The sequence below is a fragment of the Micrasema longulum genome, unplaced genomic scaffold (assembly GCF_059751315.1).
Source record: "Micrasema longulum isolate JH-2025_06_02 unplaced genomic scaffold, ASM5975131v1 h1tg001792l, whole genome shotgun sequence".
In the NCBI taxonomy this organism is placed as follows: Eukaryota; Metazoa; Arthropoda; class Insecta; order Trichoptera; family Brachycentridae; genus Micrasema; species Micrasema longulum.
Genome location: NW_028278966.1, coordinates 194,035 through 216,344, shown reverse-complemented (window position 1 = coordinate 216,344; position 22,310 = coordinate 194,035). Strand labels below are relative to the sequence as shown.

The following is a 22,310-nucleotide window of genomic DNA, read 5'->3' as shown; positions in this document are numbered from 1 at the left end:
GGATTTTTTTAAATTGCGACTTTTAAGCTTAGTAGGGCAGAAAAAGAAAAAGAGTTAAAAACCAATATTTTGTTGTGATCGTAAAACAACGACGAATGTGGGAAAATGCAACATTGACATTGCTTAATATTATTTGATCTTGAAAAGATGTTTAAAAAAGTTTTATATTCCGTAGTTAAAAAAAATATTTATATGTACCTAAATCGAACATCAAATGATATAATTTTGTACTTATTGAATTATCGTCTTCAGAAATATGCGTCGTTGTTCTATAACCATGACAATTTATTTTCTGAACGTTTCTACCTTCAAATATTTCAGTAAATGTATATTTTTTTTTATGTTTGTTTTATTTTAGTTTTTTTATTGAAAAAATTAACAGGAAAACAACATGTCTTAATACATAAAATAAAACTAATTTCAAATTCCATAGAAAATCATATTACGACAGACAAGTAAAAAGTCTGTAAATAATATAAATATCCCATTTTTATTTTAAAAATACTTTTTGTATCATTTTTTTTTATAAAATGTGATGTACTGAATATTGATAAAAGTTTTTTATACAAACCGAACTAATTTGATTAACATACAAAAATAAAATAAATAAAAATTGAAACTAAAAGTAGATGTGGAAAAAGTAAAAATTAGTGAGTAAATTGGAAAGTTAGTTGGTGAAGTGAAGTAAAAAAAATTGAGTAAAAAATAATGAAAATCTTATTTAAAAATAAGATTTATAAGTTTATTGGTAATATACATACTATTTTGTAAAAGTTTATATCATTATTTCGAATCAAACGAATAAAGAAATAGATGAAAAATACGTACCGACAAAATGCATTGATAAGACTGCACTCCATTTCAAGAGAGATATTCATTTTATTATAACGAACAGAGACGTGAATGCATATTGACCATTCTCTTGGAAAATGATCAGAATGTTGAATTCACAATCTACATTTGGAAGAAAATTTATCTGACAGGCATCTCACTTGAGTGGCTTAAAAATTAATTTGATATTCAGAAGTTGGAAAGCGTATTTTTATCAATGCGAAATGTGCTTTACAAATAAATGCCGCAATAAAAATACTATTTCACAGAAGCAAATCGTCCAAATAAGCCAAAATTTTATGAGGCAATATTGTCTATGAAAGTTAACAACTGTAACCCGTTAGACTTTATCGAATTTCGGATTCAGAATACAGTTTTGGGTGTGAAATTAAACCAGAATCCTGGTAGAGTGCAGTCTACTCGATAGTTACTCTCCTTGATTTGATTCCAGGGATGATCGATATGAAATAATATTGATTTAAAAGGTGGCCCAACACTGCAATAATTCATGTTTCTGAACTGGCACCTGAAGCGTATAGCTGATCTCATTAACTGATCGATGAAAACTGCGTTTGGATTACCGATGCATTGTTCTATTCGCCATTGGGTGTGGGCAGGGGTATAATGATGAAATCAAACTCTCACAATACAAATCAATCATTTAAACTATAAATAAACAAATAAATGAAACGAATATATGCTGACTGCATCTATTACGCGAAATTAGTTAAACGTTTTCTTTCTACTTTAATACATTTTAAATATTTATATTTCATACTTCAATTCTCATTTACCAGAATTCGGCGTCTCTGCGCCGTAATAAAATCATATCTCGTTCAATAAAAATATCAATTTGAAATTTCGCTTCTTTCCTGAGATTACTTTCGCTTCATACCTGTATGTTTGCCTTTGTAAAATAATCTTCTTTTTATTTGATTTCATGTCTTCGAAAAACCGACATTAAGTAAGGTTTTTTTTTTCTTTTTTGCGTTTCATTATTCTTTTGATATTTAAAAAGCAATGAAAAGGTATGATAATTCTAAGCATATATTTTTTTAAAACATTTTCATGCAAAATTAAAGTCGTACGACTCACATTTTTTTTTTTAAAACTTTGCAAGTAAAAACATAAGTATTCGTAATTGTTATCAGACTTTCTGTACCGTCTTTTTCAATTTGTATCTTGCAAAAATTCGTCAATTCAACTTTATATAATATGAGCTAAACCCGGCAACGCTTTGGTATTACATAGTATTAAATAAATAGAGTCGAAAGTTTGATATCGAATATTGTATTTAGTTAAAACTAGACATGTAAATGTAAATTTTAATTTTTGTGTTTCGAATGAAATACATTGTGAGGATATGCAGTGACAGGGAGATTTTATGAAAACGTAGTTGAACATTGTTTTTTTGTCACTGTCTTGAAGATGCCTTCCTAATGCTATACGAAAAAGACAACTGTATGTCGGACCTTTTATGACTAACTAAAATAGGCAAAATCAACGTTTTATTGTCCCATATTCCACACCTTTAAACCAAACAGATTTTGTAATTATTTTAAAACAGAGTATCGAAATAAAACTTCCTGGATTAGTACGTTTTGTATTATTATACAAAAATAGTTGTCACATTTAAATACCGTGCGCCCGAAGACCGCATATAAACCAATACGTTTTTATGGGTTATTGAATGGTTCTGGTTACCATAATAAACTATTCATCAGTAAGGCAAAATTATTGAGACATTCCGATAGTAAATACTTATAGTGCCATCATCTATAGAGAAAATACAGGAAAACGTTTGGATGAAGAAAAGTTGGACCGCGTTTCCTCTTAAAATTAAACATTATTATGTATAATTACAAAATTTTACTTCATATTGCTTTTATGTAACCACAGAAACAGTTTTGATGTTCTTAAATAAAACTATCAACTTATAAATACACATAGACGCACCCTGAGTCCTATAAAATTATGACACTTATCTCATGTCCAATTGCTTTGTCATGCCCAATGCGTATTTAGTCATTATTTAACCGCCAGCCGGGTTTTGACGTGAGCTTGACATTTAAATAGAAAAAAAACGCTTGTTTGTTGTGAAAGCATATAAAAACCGTTCAAATAAACATTCACAAAAATGTTGTAACTTTTCATTGGTAAGTAGGTACCTAGGTTCTTGTTTTCGGTTGAATTTCAACACTTTACATAATTTATTTTTAGAAATCTTTTTGCAAATGTCTTACACTGTTCTTCTCACAAACACGGCTGCCCTTTATTTAAGAATGTGATTTTCAAAATGCGTTGAATGTCATCAATATTTTTTTAGTGTTACAAAAAAAATCATTTATAAAAAATGAATGGGCAGAAATTATAAGTAATTATGAAAATAATCTGATAAGGATTCATTAAAAACATATGTTGTTTGTAAACATTTAATCTCTTTTTTTTATACCCAAAAAATAACATCTTTCCAATTATTTTTTTATGCATTTTCGGCGAATGCAGCCCATGTGAACGATGAAAAAAACATTTACTCTCTAAATTGTTTTTCCATTGAAAAATTAAATGTTTTAAGAGCTATAAATATGCTAATGGAAAGATCTAAATTTCTCTGAAAACCGCACGTAAATCGGTCTTTTAGTTATTCAGTCCACCGAGGACACACATACAAACATTGCCTTTTATATGCAAAGATTAGCCAGTTTGTTTTTCATCTTTATGCGGTAACCTCGTTTTCGTATTTCAAGAAAAACGGCTGCACTTTTTATGTTGCGAGGGAAAATAAAAATAAATGGTCTCCGGGGATTTAGATAAATCGCGGTTTCAAACTGTCTTATAAATCTCACAAAAGAACAATAAAGATTGATCTCAATGCGTTTGATAGGTGCTGGAGTAAACGTTTTCTCTCTTTATGGTCTTTTTGTAAACATGATCAGTGAACCATATGTAAAGATTAAAAAATAACAGAAAATATGTCAATTAATATATTATGAGTTTGTTCAAATGTTTGTAGACAAAAGACTGGGTTTCACCCCCTAGGGTGTCATTAAGATAAACCAATTACAACAGAGATGCAAAACGTTTTATATAAGAAAAAATTGTAGTTGAGGCATTTATTTAATTGTATTTACGCCCAGTGGGCATTTTTAAGGACATACGTATTCATAGAAAATTATTATAAAAGAAAGTAGTGGGTCAAAATGGTATATAGTATACTTTGTGGGAGTGGAAGCGGGAGAGAGGTGTTTATAACAGAGAGGTGTTTACAATTTTATTTGATTCAGTGATCTTGTGAAAGAAGACAACTTGATATCAATTAATCAAGATTAATATGTTTGTTGGCAGACCAACATAAGAATTTTGGGCGTAGGGAAATGAAAACCATAGTAGAATTCCATGGTTATTAGTATGAAAAAGTAAGTTTTGTCTGAGGTTTCTTGTCGGGATAATTAATTTTATTGTACATTCACAGGGCTTACGACCTTTTATTGGCTGACGCATTGGGCATAAACATAAGTCGTTTACGTTTTTTTCAAATGAAAAAAAACAAAAAAAACCCGACAAAGAAAACAACAAACTAGTTAATAATAGAGACTATCCTAACCAGAGAACGCGTCGTATTCATTTTCTAATTTACTAGTTTTATATCGATTCCTTGGTATTAAATATATACACTTATTTATGAAATAAATTTACAAAGTAAAATAAATAAATAATTGTTTTTACCTTCATCATTTTACAACAAATGAGCCAATTATTCATAGCATTTTCATTGTACACTGCGCAAATATCACGTTTGCAGCTTTTTTTCTTTGAATCACGAACAGAAAGGGTGTCGAAAATGATCACTTTCGTCTATTTGACATTTCATTTTAAAGGCTTGTTATCGAATAAAATAAAAATTGTAACGTAAAAACTATCGCAATATCTTGTAGAGCAAAAAACAATATTTTAAGTGATGATACCTTTACCATTTTATTTTACTTTTGGTGATCTTTAAATGGTAAGTGTTAAAAAAATTGAAAAAAAACGGACAAAACTTACGTTAATTATGTTCATTCATTTATTATTCCCGTTCCGCACCTAGTAGTGCATAGGGCACTGCATTGGTAAATTAATCTCAGCGTATCTTGATCATTTTTGGTACATGGAGGTAAGATGATCAGTCTTACGCTTTAGATACCATTCCAGGGGCTTTGAAATGTTCTAAGGTGAAAACACACGATTTTTAAATAATTTTTTATTTCAACCATGTTGGGAATCGAGCTCGAGACCTCTTGTACAGTAGGCAAACGCGCTGACCATTACGCCTGACCATTGCATCTTGTGTGAGCGCTTGATGCGTACTGCGACCGCACGATTATGAGGCTATCCACTCGCGCTTATGTTGCCAGTCCTTTGACTCGCGTTTAAAACCAACAAAATAGGGAGCAGTGGGCACGACGAGAAGCATGACGTGCGACATGACGAGTAATGTTGCCACACTACGTCTCTGCCTCCTTTTCTCGCTACTTCCCATACCACTCGTCGAGTGTGTGGTAGGCCTATTATATACTGATCCACAGCACGACATAATAATGTAGCCCTGTCTTTACTTGTCTTTGTGTAACGAATCCAAGTCATACGAATCTTTGGTAGGGAAATATCACTTTCGTTTGCTTTTCTAAAGTAATACTGGTGTTTGATATATATGTATATTTTTTTGCTTATTAGTGGCAAAAAAATATTTTGAAATTTGTAATTTTGAATTCCCACGAAAACAGTAATTGCATTGTCTACGTCCCTAATACGTCATGATTAATGTTCGTTTTTAACTTTCTTCCAAGCCCTTTCAAATTTTATTAAAACACCGTCTTAAATCTTGACGTCACATCTATCAATGCTAAACATGTCGCGTTTTTCTAGTGAATTTTAAAAAAAATATTTTGTTAAGTTTTATACAAAAACATTTCACCACAATATCCATATTGATTTTGAAAATACAACTAATTATTCTAAATCCATTTCATATATTTTTAGCGGTATTCATAAAACGTAATATTTCCCAATTAAACCAACTGGCCCAAGAAGAACTATAAAATTGTATTCAGGCGTTGCCTAGTATGTAAAATAATTCAACTAGATGAATATCTTCACAATAGCAAAGATTTTACATCTTCAACCTTACTGGAATCAACAGTTGGCAGAATTTAAGTAACATGGATGTTGAAACATACGCAAAACGCTGAATGTTGCACTGTGTGTAAAGCGGCCACTTAAACCAGCCAATGGCAGGTCATAAGCCTTGTAAATGTCCAGATTTTCATATTTCCGTCTCTTTAATATTCTACATCTCTGTTGTTATTTGTTAATAATACATGTATTGCATTATTTTTTATTCGATAAACTAATACGCAGAAAAACTTATTTTTAAAAGGATTTTTGGGTAGTAAAAGTGTTCATAATTTTAACCTTATAAGACCGAATGTATTTTAAAACGAACACAAATTTTGGGATTTTATTTTTCCTTTTATAAATGAAAAAATAATATTGGGTTTTCTAATTGCTGGGAATCTTCTCTACAGCGCATATTTTTGTCTGTTAGATAACAATCCGTAATCCCGCTTAAAACGGCATTCACATTTTGACAGTTCAACTCTCGTTAGAGCACCCGATTCCTTTCGTTATTAATTGGATTATTTAAGGTCAAATATCAACTGGCCTATGATCTAGTAGGTTAAGATTTTTGTATGTTTTCACTATAATTTATGTATCATATTTCATAAAATGGATTTTATGTCCTAGTTCTCATAATAAAAAAATATACAAAAATAGGGACACACTTATAGAAAAAGTGCCATAATCCAGGATGAAAATAAGGAAATACATTTGTATGAAAAAAACTCAGACCACGCTCTTGACAGTTGTGATTTTTTTTCCCGTAAAGTTTGAGAATGTTTTGAATTAACGAAATTCTAAATAAACGAAAAAACGAAGTATATTTAAAAAATACACCGTGGAAAAGAATCCATTTAGGTATACCTTATGCATATTTATTTTAAAGTACGATATGATATTTATTTTTTGTGAAGCAAAACATAATTTTTTCTACATTCATAAAAAAGATAAGTTACGCGATAAGCTCGAATTAACTGTTTGTTTTTCTTCGAAAGACGTTCTATAAAAAGTCAAAGGATAACGAAGTATACAAAACAACGTTGAGAGGATTTTTTCAAGATACTAAAATGCCATACGCTACGGACTTTTAGTCAGAATTTATTTGTTTTGAATGTCTCATTTTCTGAAGTTATTCCTCCGAAGGTCGAAGTTAAAGATGAAATCCATGTAAGGGAGGAAAGTTCAAGGATTCTTAAATAACAAATGATCTACGAAAATATTGCAGAATAAATATACGATTCGTTGTCCCTACTAGACGGAGGGACAAGAGTGTCTTTTAAAATTGTATAAAATAATGTCCATTACAATATTTGTTTTTTCATTTTTATTTTGATATGTTACCAAGTTCATGTACTATTTCTGTATATTTTTTTATTTATTTGAAAATCAAATACTTAAGCGCATATAACTACATTTACAGTATATTATATATATATATATCTTCTTATTTTTCTTTTCCTTCTTATTTTTTTTGTCTTCTTCTTCATCACCATGTTCATTCGTTCATTCTCATGTTCATTCTTTTTTTATATTCGGATAATCAACAGCTACGTTTCTCACATACTAGCGGACCTGACAGACTTTGCTTGTTACATATTAGCTGGTTGAACAAACATTTTTTCGTAAATAAAGACACGCGTTATTTATTTTGGAATTTTTTGAGCTATTTATATATTCGTAATAAGGTTAGTTTTTCGTTTCATCTCCTCATGCAAATGGCTAGAAGTCCTCGTTGTGTTCAAATCATAGTTGTACCACTACTCGGGTGCCATAAACCATGGATAAAATATGGGAAAACGTGTTAATGAAGGAAAGTGAGACCTGGTTTTACCCCGAGCATTCTAAAATTATAAAACTTAACTCAGGCTCAACGCGAAGTAAGTAATTTTTAAAACGCTAGTTGGTTTTGACGTGACCTTGACATTTAATTCGAAACTAAAAGAAAAGAAAAATTACTGTGCCGTGAAAGCGTGCAAAAACTGACCGTATAGAAGGAAAAAGAGTTTTGATTGATAAATAGGTACCTAAGTACTTGTTAATAATTGAATTTCAAAACTGAAAATGATGAATATTAAAATATCGAATTTAATTAGATACCTAGGCACGTGTTTTTGGTTGAATTTTTAAAACATAAAATCTTTTTTTTTTCAAATAAAGAATTATTTTTGCGAATTTCAAACTCTGCGCTATTTACCAACAGTGGTGCATTTTGTGTAAGGATTCGTTTTTAAAAAATGTATCAAATTTCAATTTAAATTATTTTAGCATTACTAAAAGTCCAATAAAAAAAACTTAATATGTAGAAATTAAGAAATTGTAGATAAAATAATCAATTCAGTTTCCATTAAAAATATTTATTTTTTTTCAAGCGGAGCGTGGGACGTAAAGAGCATCTGATTAATATCACAAATCACGTGATATAAAATTTTACGTTAAGATTTTGAACAAAGCATAATATTTGACGCACCACGGAAGGTACTGAGATCGATTCCCGGTGTGAACAAAATCAAATAATTTGATTTTTCGTAAGTTCGGTTGTTCTGTGCTGTAATTCACCACTGTAATTGGGCCTCCTGGCCTGTTGTAATGCCAAAGAATAGAAATTTACATCACTCCGCAACAATAATTTCTTTGTCGGCGGACGAGGTATTCGAAAAAATAGAATGTTCATGAACATAACGCGAGTTACAAAGAAGAAAAAGACAAAAATAAAACCTTTTTAGACTTTCGAAAATATTCATATATGTCAGAAGTGGTAAATCTTTGGCACGCGTACGAATTTTACACGCTATTAAAAAAAATATTTTACATTATTTTATTGTATTTAGGATAATTTTAGGGTATACAAAATAAAGTTAACTCTAATCGACCAGTGAAATTTTCATAATTATATTACATGCCAAGGTTATCAATCAACTATTTTTTTTGTTTCTTTATACCTATAATTACAAGAAAATTATATTTGGAAAAAATAAATAAAACAGTATTTAGACCTACCCAAAAATAACAGGTAAAAATGTAATATTAAAAGTAATCAATTAACCTTAGTGAAAGTATATTGAAAATGGAAAGAAAGAAATACCATCCGTAATAAAAAATAAGAATGCAAATAAATGAACCAAAATACGAATACTCAAATGCCCAAAGATATTTTCATGAATCAAAAATATAACTTTGTTATGACATGATATTTTAATCTTTTTTTTTGTTGGCAAACTCACTAAATTACGTATTTCGTATGATTCATCATTATCAGTATCATATCTTTATCCAAACCCGAGGACATAGGGATTGATACTCCAATTGGTATTTGGATTTGCACATATAAGGTAAGGTCAGTCACGCCTCAGGAGGCTAGAGGAACAACGAAATATTGCAGTGTAGAACCATTTTCAAAACCATTTTTTTCTTCTACCCTGTTATGAATCAAACTCAAGATCTTAAGCATGGTAGACAAATGCACCAACCACTACACATATAAAGTGCAGCAACGGTATAGTGCTGTTTGACCCAAGAAGAAAATTTTATTAAAAAACAAACAAAATCTCGAGCCGCTTCTGTTAAAAGTTGGCGATCGTCACTTGAATTTTATCCGATCTGATCGGCATTTCCGCATTTCCGCATTTGGTATCCCAAACCACTGCCAAAGATTTCTGAGCCATGGTGCTCTTTAACATCTAATACTCCGTCTACCATCTCTCTTTCCTTCCACTATGAGCCATGGAAGGGTATATTTTTTTCCATGGAATTTGTGGCCAATGTACGCAGCTTTTTATTTTTTGTCTATTGACAGTTCTCTATCTTTTTCCTTTATATTCAGTACCTTTTTGTTAGAACTTAATCTTCCTTTGAGATACGTAGCATTTTCCTGTACAATTTAATTTAAAATGCCTGAATTGTATTTATCACGAAGATTTTAAGAGTCCATCCTTCCACTCCATACAACAGCAAGGATAACACGTATGTTTTTACAACTTTACATGTCGTTCTCAATCTTAGTTCTTGGTTGCAAAAGAGTTTTTGCATTTTGTAAAAGGTCGACTTTGCTGTCTAAATTCTTAATTATTTTTTTTTAAAGTGTTGTTTCCACTCATCATTCATCGAACAGCCCACGTATTAAAAACGGGAGACCTGTTCAATTGCACTACTGTCAATAGTAAGTTGGACATCGGTACCTTTCCATTCGCTGACTATAATGGTTTGTGTTTTGAGTGCATTTATTTTGAGCTTGAAGATATAAAATAAAAATCTTCACCATCACCTCCCTCAATATGTAAAATTAGTTGTAAAAACGCATTTTTATTTGCAAATACTGTCACTATTTCAAAATATTGTTATTTGTTTCAAGAAGTAATGTTTCAGTACCCCTGGTTTAGCTCATCACATTATATTGCTCGCGAAGAAGGGCTTCTCGATATTTCCAGGACACAGTATTTCCGTCTTATTGTTCCATATTATGTATTTGCCAGTTTTTATGGATTGAAAAAGGATTGATTCAATGAAATACATTTCACTTGCAAATCAACACAAAAGAATTTCATCAGAAATGGGTATTCCGTCGTAAGTGTAAAGAATTTAATCAGAATCTAGGAGATGTAACATTATCTGAAGATCCTCTCTCAGCATACAAATTATAAGAATGAAAGTGGATTTTTAATTTATTTGACAAAAACCCTTTTTAGAGAAAATCGCGATAACTTCGTTTTATGATTATTCAATTCCTGTCCGTCGGCGATTCACCAGTTCACGTCGGAACAACGTATAATTGTAGAAAAGTTAAATTGATTTTTAAAAAGTTATGTATGTAATTGCAAATACAAAAGTTGTTAATTTAAATAGTTGACAAGTTACTAAAGGGATGAAGAATATTTATTTAAAAAAAGTAAGTCTAGGCATTTATAGGTCATAAGAACTTCATTAAAATGAACAGATAAAAGAATTAAAGAAATATAAAAGTTAAAAGATAGGCATATCGTTCTAACTATAAATTACGTTGAGGAATGCTCTTTTTGTTTGTTTTATTTTACTGTTTACTAGCACAAAAGTGCTTATGCATGTTTAGAATTGCCAAATATATTACTTTCCATGATTTATTAATTTTTATTTGTTTGATGAATTTTAAGGTTGCTAGAATTACATCCGTCCATGCGCTTTATAGCTGCAAGACTTTGCTTTGATAATGTGTTCATTAACCAACAAGATAACATAAACTTCTAACTAACACTCTACTAACATAAACTTTAACTATTAGGAAATAAAGTCAAGATTTCTAACCGTCCATGCGCTCTGTAGCTGCGGGATATGTCGTGATCTAGTCTATCTGTAATTTTGTTAAAAACACACCAGTCGCGTTATTTGTAAAATGTAAATAGGGGCTAGATTTCTTACCGTACATGCGCTCTGTAGCTTCAAGATGTATCGCAATCTGGTTTCTGGGTTAATTTTTTTTATATAATTCAATAAAAGGAACTGAATCCCAACCGCCTATGCGCTCTGTAGCTGCAAAAAGTGTGAGAATGTTTATTGTACGGTGCGGGCGCCCTTGAAGTGATTTTTACGGAAATAGCACTACTTAAGCTATCAAGAATAAATAGCTAAAATGATAAATGTTAGAAGGTCTGTAAAGTGATCACATAAAGCAGCCAATAACAGGTCTGCCCTATTAATGCCATGTTTCCTTTTTTAAAATATTCTTCATCCCTCTTGAAATTTGTTAATCTGAATGACTACCTGGGGGTGCAATCCAGTTCACAAACAAACTGAAAATAAAGTTAATAAGTGTATTTTCGTTGTAGAAGTAAATGATTGGGTATGCATTGTTGGTTGTTTGGTAGCGTTTCATATTTTTTTATTGTTTAAATAGAAAAACAGATTCGATCTCTACTTACTTTTATTTAATTTTATAAAAATATGCTTTGTCAAGCGTTTCTCCTTACATGGACGTTTTTGTTATTTTTTTTATATTCAAAAGCAATTCAATTTGAGCGATAGATGTATCAATTTATTATTCGTTTTTCAATAGAAGTTAGTGCTTATTTTGTTTGTTAGGAAAGATGCGTAGGAAAATTATCCCGATTTGATACGAGTTAATTAGAGTTTTTTAGAAATATGCAAGAAATGACTCTCAAATGATACGCAATGAAAATTACGATGGTTATCACAATTAACAATCAAGAGTTCTAGAGATTAAAACTCCACGTATTCGTTGGGAGGCTGTTGGCGTGAAATAAATAGCGATCTCTATTATGTTTTTGTTTAATAAAGTTTTGACAGGACCCTCTGTGTCGGCATTGCATCTCGTGCGATGTTCAGGCGCATGACTTTTTTTCCAGCTAACAGCGATATAGCTAGGCTGCATGTGACTTTTTATGTGATACTAAAAATATAATTATGAAAACGACCTCAATAGCCACAAAATTTAAATTTTAATTTAGGACGTGAGGTCTTCTCTCTCTCTCTCCTATTTTTTTTATTTAGATAGTAATTTGTTTTTCAAAAATTATGATAAAATACACATTTGTTCCAGAATAATTTTAAAAAAATGGATGAATATAGAAAATAAATATTGGTTTTACAAAAAGAAAACTTGAAAAATAAATGAATTATATTAAAATGTTGGTAGATTAGAATTTACAATGCCTTTGAAGTCTCATCTTTCTGAAGTAGAAATACTTGACTTGGTTCTTCAACTTCCCACTTCTCACATCCGTTTCCCTACTAAAGTACAGGATATAATAAAATAATGTAGGTTTATTTGCACTCCAGGATATGAATACAAAATTTTCAAATAAAAAATATGTTGCATTTTAAGTTTTTACATTTTGTAGGAAATAACAGAAAAGTCGTTTTAAGAAAGAAAAAATGATTTAATGCGATAACTAAGTGTCTTTAAATAGTTATCACACATCATAAATGAGTTCTACTTCACTTTTTTTTTTAAAGAAAAAAAAACAAAACCGTAAAACTATCGTCTTATTTTAATAAATTAAAATGCATTGCCTCCAATTAATGTTAGAAACTTTACGTTTTTGCTTTACTAGTTTTATAATAATTACAAAGAGCGTTAAGAAATAAGAATCACGTTTGTTACTTGCTTTATTTAATCGGACCCTAAGTTGTTTGCTGATTAATGATATTGAATAACAAAAAACTTGCATTGTTTCTTTTTTTTAAAAATAATGCAGGTAACATTAGATTACATATTTAGTTTTAAAAAAAGTTATTTTATTGTGATATAATAAGAAATTTAGATATAAATGTTATTTGAAATATTAGCAGTATAATTTTAATAAACATATGGATTGATAAGTAGTCAGGTGGCAGAAAAAAAATGTATTTTCAGGAATATTCAGAATAGCTGAAATAAAACCTTAATTACATCTACAAACTAATTTTTTTTAGTTTAATACAGTTTACAATAATTCTTTTTTTTTTTTAATAAAAGTATAATTTTTTTTCGATTTGTAATTATTAAAATATTAAATAAATAAAATAAAAAATCCAAAAAAAAAGTACGCATGGTCCCTTTGCGATTTATCTACGGAAATAAATTTTGAAAATTCACCATTATTTGCCCGCTTTGTTTGACATGACAATAAAACAATAAATATTAACTTGTTGCAACAGAGAGGGAAAACATTTTAGAGAAGGGAATGTGGAAATCTAAGCATATAAAAGGCTTATGACCTGTCGTTGGCTGGATTAAGCACCACTTTACACACTGTGTAACATTCACCATTTTGTCTTCGTAAGCGTCTTTGTGCTTACATCCACATTTCCTCAACCCCTCGGTCTGTTGACTTTTGTGAAGTAAAAGGAATGAAACTTTTATTATAATGGCGAGACTATCCGGCTGAACCGATTCACCTACTCGGCAACGCCTGAAAACAGTTTTCCAATTTTTATACATCTTCTTTTACATTTACCTAAGTTTATACCTAAATAACTCCCTAGGAAGGAAATCTAGCTAGTCTTCAAATATTTGTAAAATGCTGAAAACATTGCTTAAAACAATACAAAAATGTATGTAAATAATTTGTATCTTACTAAACAAGGCCAACGAATATATTTGGTAATTTTTTTCCCTTTCATTTGAAATAAAAAAATATTGAGAAATCATCGTGCTTGTTTATTATTTAATTTATTTAATTCTTACAACAAACGTAAAAATGAAATAATATAAATAAAACCACAAAAAATAATGCACTTCGAACACAAAATGGCTAAATGACCAAATTAATTATTCTGTCGTTAGTAAAAAACTTTCTTGGAATTTCAATACTGAACAGCAAAAGATATTAGAAGAGCTAAATTTATTGCTTGGTTTGTGTAGCTTTGAATTGGCGAATGAATATAAAAATGAATACAAGATTCGTTAGTATTAACTAGCGCTGCCTTTGTTCATCGCGTTCGAGTTTTAGGAACATTAAATGTTATGAGATTCATCAGAGAGAATATATTACAGACCAATTTGTTATAATTTGTTCTTTTATTCTATATGACAAAAAATGGACCCAGATTTAATCTCAAAATCAGCAACATCCATACCGTGTTTCATTTCAAAACCAGCAACATCCGGTGTGACCAATCCCAGTGGTGCATTTTGTAGTGACCGTGTGATGTTGTGTGATGATTCGTTGCTTTTATTTTTATTTTCCTTTTTAGTTAATTTAATTTTAAAGATATATTACAATTGATGAAAACCCTTACGTAGACAATAGATCACGGATTGAATTTAAATCAGTTGTATTTATCAATCAATTTCTTCAAAATTATTTAAACTCGGTATGGCAGTACAAAAATAACTTAAATGTTGTTTTGTTAAAAATATTCATATTCCAATTAAACATTTTAAGTTTTTTTTTTAGATGAACAAGTACCTTCATTATAAATGTTTATATATTTATTAATTTTTTCATAAATGACATAAATTGCCTTTAACGTATATTGAACAAAAATATGAAAAAAAAATACATATGTACATATATACATATATAAATTGCATAAAATTACATAACTACATATTCATATAACAATAGTATTAAGTAGGTAAATACACATAAGCAACCAAAAATATTAACGAAATAGATACATAAATATGAAAAAGCAAAAAAAAAACATTTTTAAACATGAAGAAAAGTTTAAGAATTATACTGCGAAAGAAAAAAAGAAATCAGACTCGTTTTATAACTATCAAGTCCAGAACCAAAAATATCAGCCTTGTCCTCATACTGATTACCATACCTGTGAAGTCTTAAGATAGGCGAGTCCATGTGATGGTTGGTCCTAGAACTTGCAGAACAAAAAGGAGATCTGTGGTGGGTATGTCGACCGGGTATTCGGAAACGCACCAACTCCAGCAAATCTAAATCAGAACGTACACTATAATGAGGCAACTAGACTGGAGAAATATATTCTAAACGACTTCTAACCAGGGAGCTATAAAGTGACTTGATTTGTGTGATATTTTTTAATTTGTTTGTAACCCTGCAAATAAATCCCAACATACTTGGCGCTTTTTTTGAGATCTTGTCAATATGTTTGATAAATGTTTATCATAAAATATAACGACAATATCCCTAATGAAGTTAACTGTTACAATTGTTGCATGGTTCAACAAATAGTTAAACATTAAAGGTTTCTTACATTTAGAAAAAAAAATAACCTGGCGTTTATCTAAATTAAGAAACATATTAATTTTATTGCACCTTTCGTAAATTTAGTTGAGATTCAACTGCAGGGTATTTCAATCATCAGTATTAATTACAACTCTATAATATGTTCTAAAATAATCATCCTATATATTTCCATATTATACATACATGCATGTAATCATATATGTATGTGTGAATTTGAGTATTTACATATAAATATTTTTACATATTGAAACCTTTGTTAAAATTCAATAATTGTTTTTTCTTCTATGAGAAAAATATAGATAAAATAAAATAAAAATTAACTTTATGCATTATGTCAAACTAGGTTAAATCTAAAATAAATTTGTATTTTTTATGGATACTGTTTAGTCCCTTATTATTTTATTTATAAATAAATACATTTTCTTTTCCTAATTATTTAGATCTCGTCCTTTAAATATAATTATTCGAATTGCGATAATCTGTTACGGAAAAACGTTGTTTGTGAAAAATCGTTTGGTCAGGATTCAACTATTTTTAATATCAACCGAAACATGATAATATTAAAGTAAAGTAATTTAACTTTCTCACTTGAGACATTGTTTCAATTTATGAAGGTACCTGGATATTAGATAATTTTCTTAACAAAAGATATTGACACATTTCTGGTCATGCAGTTTCAAAAGGAGATCCCAGCAGAATGCTGGTACGAGGTTCTTCTGTAATTTGAATTATTTTATACCAAAAACACGTACGACTTTCGCTTTTTGAAGAAATTTGTCTTTTGTGGCCCCAAGAGTGTTTAATGTCCTAGAAGAACATATTATGTTCTCCAAAACGAAAGTCGATTAAAGGGAAAGTGTACAAGTTTAGATATTGTCTAAGGAAAGAGACCATTGTAGGAGACTGCTGCGAGACATTGCATATATTTATATAATTTATTAGTAAACAGATGTTCATTAAGATTCATGATTAGGTAATATTTTTTATTTGTAGTTTTCTTTAATAATATGCATTCTTTCATTTGTTATTTTGTTCAATTCAATTCAATTTATTTATTTTAAATATAACATATACATTACAAAAATATATTCAATACGTACATATTATAAAAAAGGAAAAAAAATACACGAAAGAGACTCATGTCAAAGGAGTCGAAGAATCCTGCCCCGGAAAACCCCTTCGGATACATGAAACAGATCAATATCCAGAGCGATGTTGTTCAACATAGCGGTAGCTCTTCCAACGGGCATAACCATAGGCAGGTTGGTCCTGAATATCGGAATATGAAACAATCTATGCTGACGCTGTCTTAGGTAATTATCAGGAACATACAAACCAATGCTCATCATAATTTCAGAATTATCGATCATACCGCGCAACAATTGATAAAAATGTGTGGTCAAATACACATTCCTTCTAGTCTCTAAACTGTTGTAGCCAAGCATACCCTGGAGAAACTCGGTCGGGTAGAGCCAAGGATAATACCCGCACTCTCTCATGTAGAGATATCTCAGAAACTTCTTTTGGATTTTCTCTATCATTATCATTTGTTGCATCCTAACTCAACACAGGGCTCTTAGCCTTATAGAGTAAGGGAATATTTTATTTTTTTTTTAAATATGTATCTTTATTTAAATAAATTTAATAATATAAAAACGTTAAAAATTTTTTAAGTAATTTACATGTCTTGAAAATCTACATTTTTTTCTTCGGCTCATTGGTCAATAAATAAATAGATAATAATTAACTGAGAAATTTGATATATATAGATACTTCGTATCAAAATGATTTTAAAATTTGTTGTTTTGAGACTAAATTTTATCATAACCTAACCTAACCTAACCCATGTTGATCTATAAATTTTATACAAAACAATCATTACATCCCTGCAGTAAGCTGACGCCATGGAATAATTATTATGTTGTATTTAATTGGATGAACCGTAAACTTGAAAGCATCTTCTTGATTAATGTATGTGACTTGAACCATTACTTCCTGGAGGCATTAATTGGTCGGAATAACATATCTAGCGACATTAATTAGTACAGCTTGTTCAATCAAGTGTAATCGAATTAGACAGCATTATAATGCTTGTACATACCGACGTCCTACAATCAGGTATTTTGTACAACTAACCGCTAAATAGTTTATTGAACAAATCTAAGAGGAACACCTACTTATTTTTTTAATTATCTACAAACATTTTTTTTATATGGATGTAGCCTTTGCATATCAGATTGGACAATTTTTTTTATATTTTTTTTAAAGTTTATATTTATTTTATTTTATCAACATAAACGGCAAATCTACCCTTTACAAAATATGAACATATTTGATGAAATGATTTTTAAAAAAGAACATAAATTACCTTTAACCCAAGATTTATAAACAAAAAAACTACCTAAAAATTTTACAACATATTTGGTAGAAGTTTAAACAATTAAGAAACAAATGAAAAAAAAAATATATATACATATTTTAAAGTAATGTAAGTACTGTTCCGTACAGCCGGGCAAAGTGAATAAAAATTTGTAATCATTAAAAAATGTAAAAATAAATATATATAATTACCATTCACAATCTTTGAAAAAATTCAAATGGTTTGTTCTATAGGAACAATACCCTGCACTAAATATATCCGATACGTGGGAATAACTATTGTCGAGTTTGAAGTCTGTTTAATACGGCATTACAAGTATACACTGTCCATAAATTATTGCTACAAAACGGTGGCATCTGTCTAGTCATTCTTCCAGGCACTCTGAAGTTGATAAAAGATAACAGTTCAGGGCAATCCTTTATTTTTTGTTGAATATCTCATCCATACTCATCAAAATTGAATGAATTTACAATTTTGATGAGTATGGATTTTATTTTTCGCACAATCTTACCCCATGATGTTAAGAATCTATCAAAACCATTTAAAATTATCGTGCCAAATTCTTTCAACAATATTAATTCTTATGTACATAAAGGGAATTGACGTCTTACAATATTTTGTTCATTTTATTTTAACTATTTATATTTTTAATACCTATAACATATAAATTCATCATCATCCTTATTCCCTTTCCGCACTTAATGGTGCATAGGACACTGGATTGTTACGCTAAAGCTAGGGTTTCCTAGGACAGCGGTGCCCGTATCTTAACGGCCGTAGTGAACGGTGATGCGGTGGACAGCCGTCGTAACGGTGACTAGAGAGTGGTTTCCTAGGAAAACGGTGTAAATAAATGTTATGAAAACCGTTTTCTCAGGAAACCACTCTCTAGTCACTGTTGGGACGGCTGTCCACCGCATCACCGTTCACTACGGCCGTTAAGATACGGGCACCGCTGTCCTAGGAAACCCTAGCTTAATTGCCGCGTATCTTGATCATTTTTGTTACATGAAGGCAAGATGATCAGTCTTTCGCTTCAGATACCAGTCCAGGGACTGTAAAATATTATAGTGTGAAAATACTCTTTTAAATCAATATTTCATTCAACCATGTCGGGAATCGAAACCGAGACCTCTTGTATTTTAGGCATTCGCGTTAACCATTACACCACGAGGCCAACGTATAAATTACAAAAAAAGAAATAATTGGTGGTTCCAATCAGTTCTACACAAAAATGAATTTAAAATATTATGTTACTTTTACATGAACTCCCCCTCCCAATTCCTCGCTGTAGCTCCTACTTACCGGATTACGTGACCTTAGATCAGTGTTGTTCAACGTGTAGCAGCAAGAGCAGTGCGATGTTATGTTAAGTCTTCCGGCCACAGTATTTTATGAATAAATGTATGAGTTTCGCAAGAAACTCGAAATAATATGAAACAGTTTTTATAAGAACTTCATTGACAATAAAAAGACATTTTTTTTAACTCGTGTTCACAGCGTTTTGGATGGGGTATTTCTGATACCCGCTCAGAGACTTGTGGATTTTTATCACGCTTAGGCTCGGAAAGGTTGATTGTGATAAAATATTCCGATTCCTATTAATAAATAATAAATATATTTTTATCATTATTTTTTATTTTGATTCTTAATGATGCAAGCATTTTATTTGGCAAAGAGTATATCAATATACTACAACGAATGTGAGTTTTAAATTTAGCGTCTGCGCAAAGGGCAAAGGGCAAAATTAGCAGTTCACAACGGAGTCCTGGTTTCAACCCTGATGTATGGGAGTGAAGTATGGACTTGGAAAAACAGGGATGAAAGTAGGCTTTATGCTGTCGAAATGCGATCTCTCAGGCAAATATGTGGTAAAACTATGTACGATAGATACACAAATGTTGAGATCCGTACATTATGTAAGGCTGAGACAAGCATTATCGACAAAATCAAGAAAAGAGCTCTGCGCTGTTTTGGACATGTAGAACGAATGGACAGCGAAAAAACGGGTAAGAATATTTACAATGCGAATGTTTATGGATTCAGAAATAGAGGAAGACCGAGAAAGACATGACCAAATCCAACAAATAATACTTGAAGATGGACATGTCAAAAGTCAGAATAATCGGCGCGCGTGCATGAGAAGATGTATGAATGTAGAGGAAGCGAGATCGGCATGCAAAGATATAATGATGTGGCGTTCTATCTTCTCTGCCTACCCTTGCGAGGAAACGGCGTGATGGTTTGTTTGTTTGTTTCGTTTTGCAAAGGGTTGCGTTGGGTAATTGTTTGGAATTCTCAAGTTATTAATTTGTGAATAGTTGTGTTCATTTGGTTAAACGTTTCCATTGGATTCCGTACGGAAACAGGGCAAACGCTTTCTGCATTTAACTCTTACTTCTACCAACCAGTAGCAAACTGGATACAAAACTTTTATTTAACCAGAATTGTTTTCATTTATTTTCAGGTACGGGTTCATCCGGGAAGTCCACCAAAAATACAAGGTAAACAACATTCGTGTTTTAAACTTTGCACATTTTAAATATCAAGAATTTTAAACGTTGTATATGCTTTAACTTTTAAACTTTGAGCCTTTAATATTTCAAAATGCAAATAACTTTAAAATTTTCAAAAATGAGTGCAGTTCTTTTTTAAAAACCCGCAAATAAATGTTTGCATAATAGTAAACATGAAATATGTAAGTTATTTACGTATTCCAAGCCTAATTAAATATTTATTTTTTTAAGAAAACAAACATATTGCTAGATGTTATTAAATATTTGTATATAACCACTTACCGACTTTTCTATCTCTACCGGTTTCGAGACGTTCCAGTCTCTTTGTCAGGACACCAATGAAACTAACATGCAAAAACCCACTGTACACCTTCACCATAGTTGTTGCGCAAAAAATTAAAACCAACACGACATGCATTTTAATAAGCACATGCACTGATTAGAAAAAACATGCACTGATTAAATTATGAAAATATTCTATGTTATTTGAGAAATAATTGGAAAAAGGTAGAGGGGATGGCATATTTAATTTGTGTCCTAACAAAGAGACGGGTATGTTTTGTAGAACACAAAAAAGTCGGTGAGTGGTTTCATACAAATATTCAATAAACTTTTAATTTTAATAGCCCAGACTATTTTTTAGCCCATTTTACTCAGACTATAATGTTTCATCCCCAGTGAGTTTTTTTATCTCTGCGTCGAAACGTCAGTCAATAATCTATTAGATCAATTACACTTCAAACTTACACATGCTGGGCCCCGATTACAATGAAAAGTTAACAGAGTTATTTTCAACGGAAATTAGTATATTTGCATGAACATTTAAAGTATATTTACATCTTACAACAGAGATGAAGAACATTTTGAAGAAGGTAGAATAGGAGTCTGGGCATTACATATATAAGGAGTACGACCTGTCATTGGCTGGTTTAAGTGTTAATTTTCCACACCGTGTAACTTTCACCGTTTCGCCCATATTCTGAAAATCTATATTTCTTCAATTCTTTCATCTGTTGGTGTTTGTGAAGTTAAATGGCTGAAACCCTTATTTATGCGGGTGAGATTCATCAGTAAAGTGGCCACTTAAACCAGCCAATGACTATTCATAAACTTAAAATGGCTAATATCTACCACTACCATCCATCCACTACACGCCATTTCTCCGTAGGGGTAGGCAAAGAGAATGGACCACCACACACGTCTATCCTGGCATATATTCCTAGTTTTTTTCCACATTCATACATCTTGTCATACATACCGTTCGGTTATGTCTGCTTTTGACATGACCAGACTTTAGATTTTAGTTTATCAGATCATGCCACGTCTTCCTTGGTCGTCGTCGTCTTACCGTTCATTTTTTCCATATTTACTTGTTTTACCATTCTTACGTCGTTCATCCATTCTGCATGACCAAACCGTCTCAAAGCCCCTTTTCTAAATCTTGTCAATTATACTTGACTCAGATTTACATTCTCGCCTGATTTCATCATTTGCAACCCTATCATACATTGATTTCCCACACATTCGTCTAAGATATCGCATTTCTAACGCGTTCACTCGGCTTTTGTCCTTCTTCTGCCAGTTCCACGTTTCACTTCCATACATAAGTGTTGGGACTAAAACTCCGTTGTAAACTGCCAATTTAGCTTTGATTTACATATTTTTATTACCAATTACTGTGCTTAGTGCGCCGTTCCTTTTGTTGCCGAATTCACTCTTATTTAAACATCTTATTCTACTCTTCCATCTCTTGAAAACTTGCTTCCCAGATACACAAATTCTTCTACT

General features: G+C 30.9%; 1 protein-coding gene across 2 annotated transcripts in view; it reads left to right on the top strand.

Moving 5' to 3' along the window:
- The window catches only part of rdgC (retinal degeneration C), a 401,333-nt gene that overhangs the window by 270,054 nt on the left and 108,969 nt on the right, over window positions 1–22,310 (top strand). For both annotated transcript variants that reach the window (XM_088237799.1, XM_088237800.1), the window contains one exon: window positions 20,474–20,510. In XM_088237799.1, the coding sequence (XP_088093925.1) occupies window positions 20,474–20,510 (37 nt within the window). The remainder of the gene's footprint in view (window positions 1–20,473; window positions 20,511–22,310) is intronic.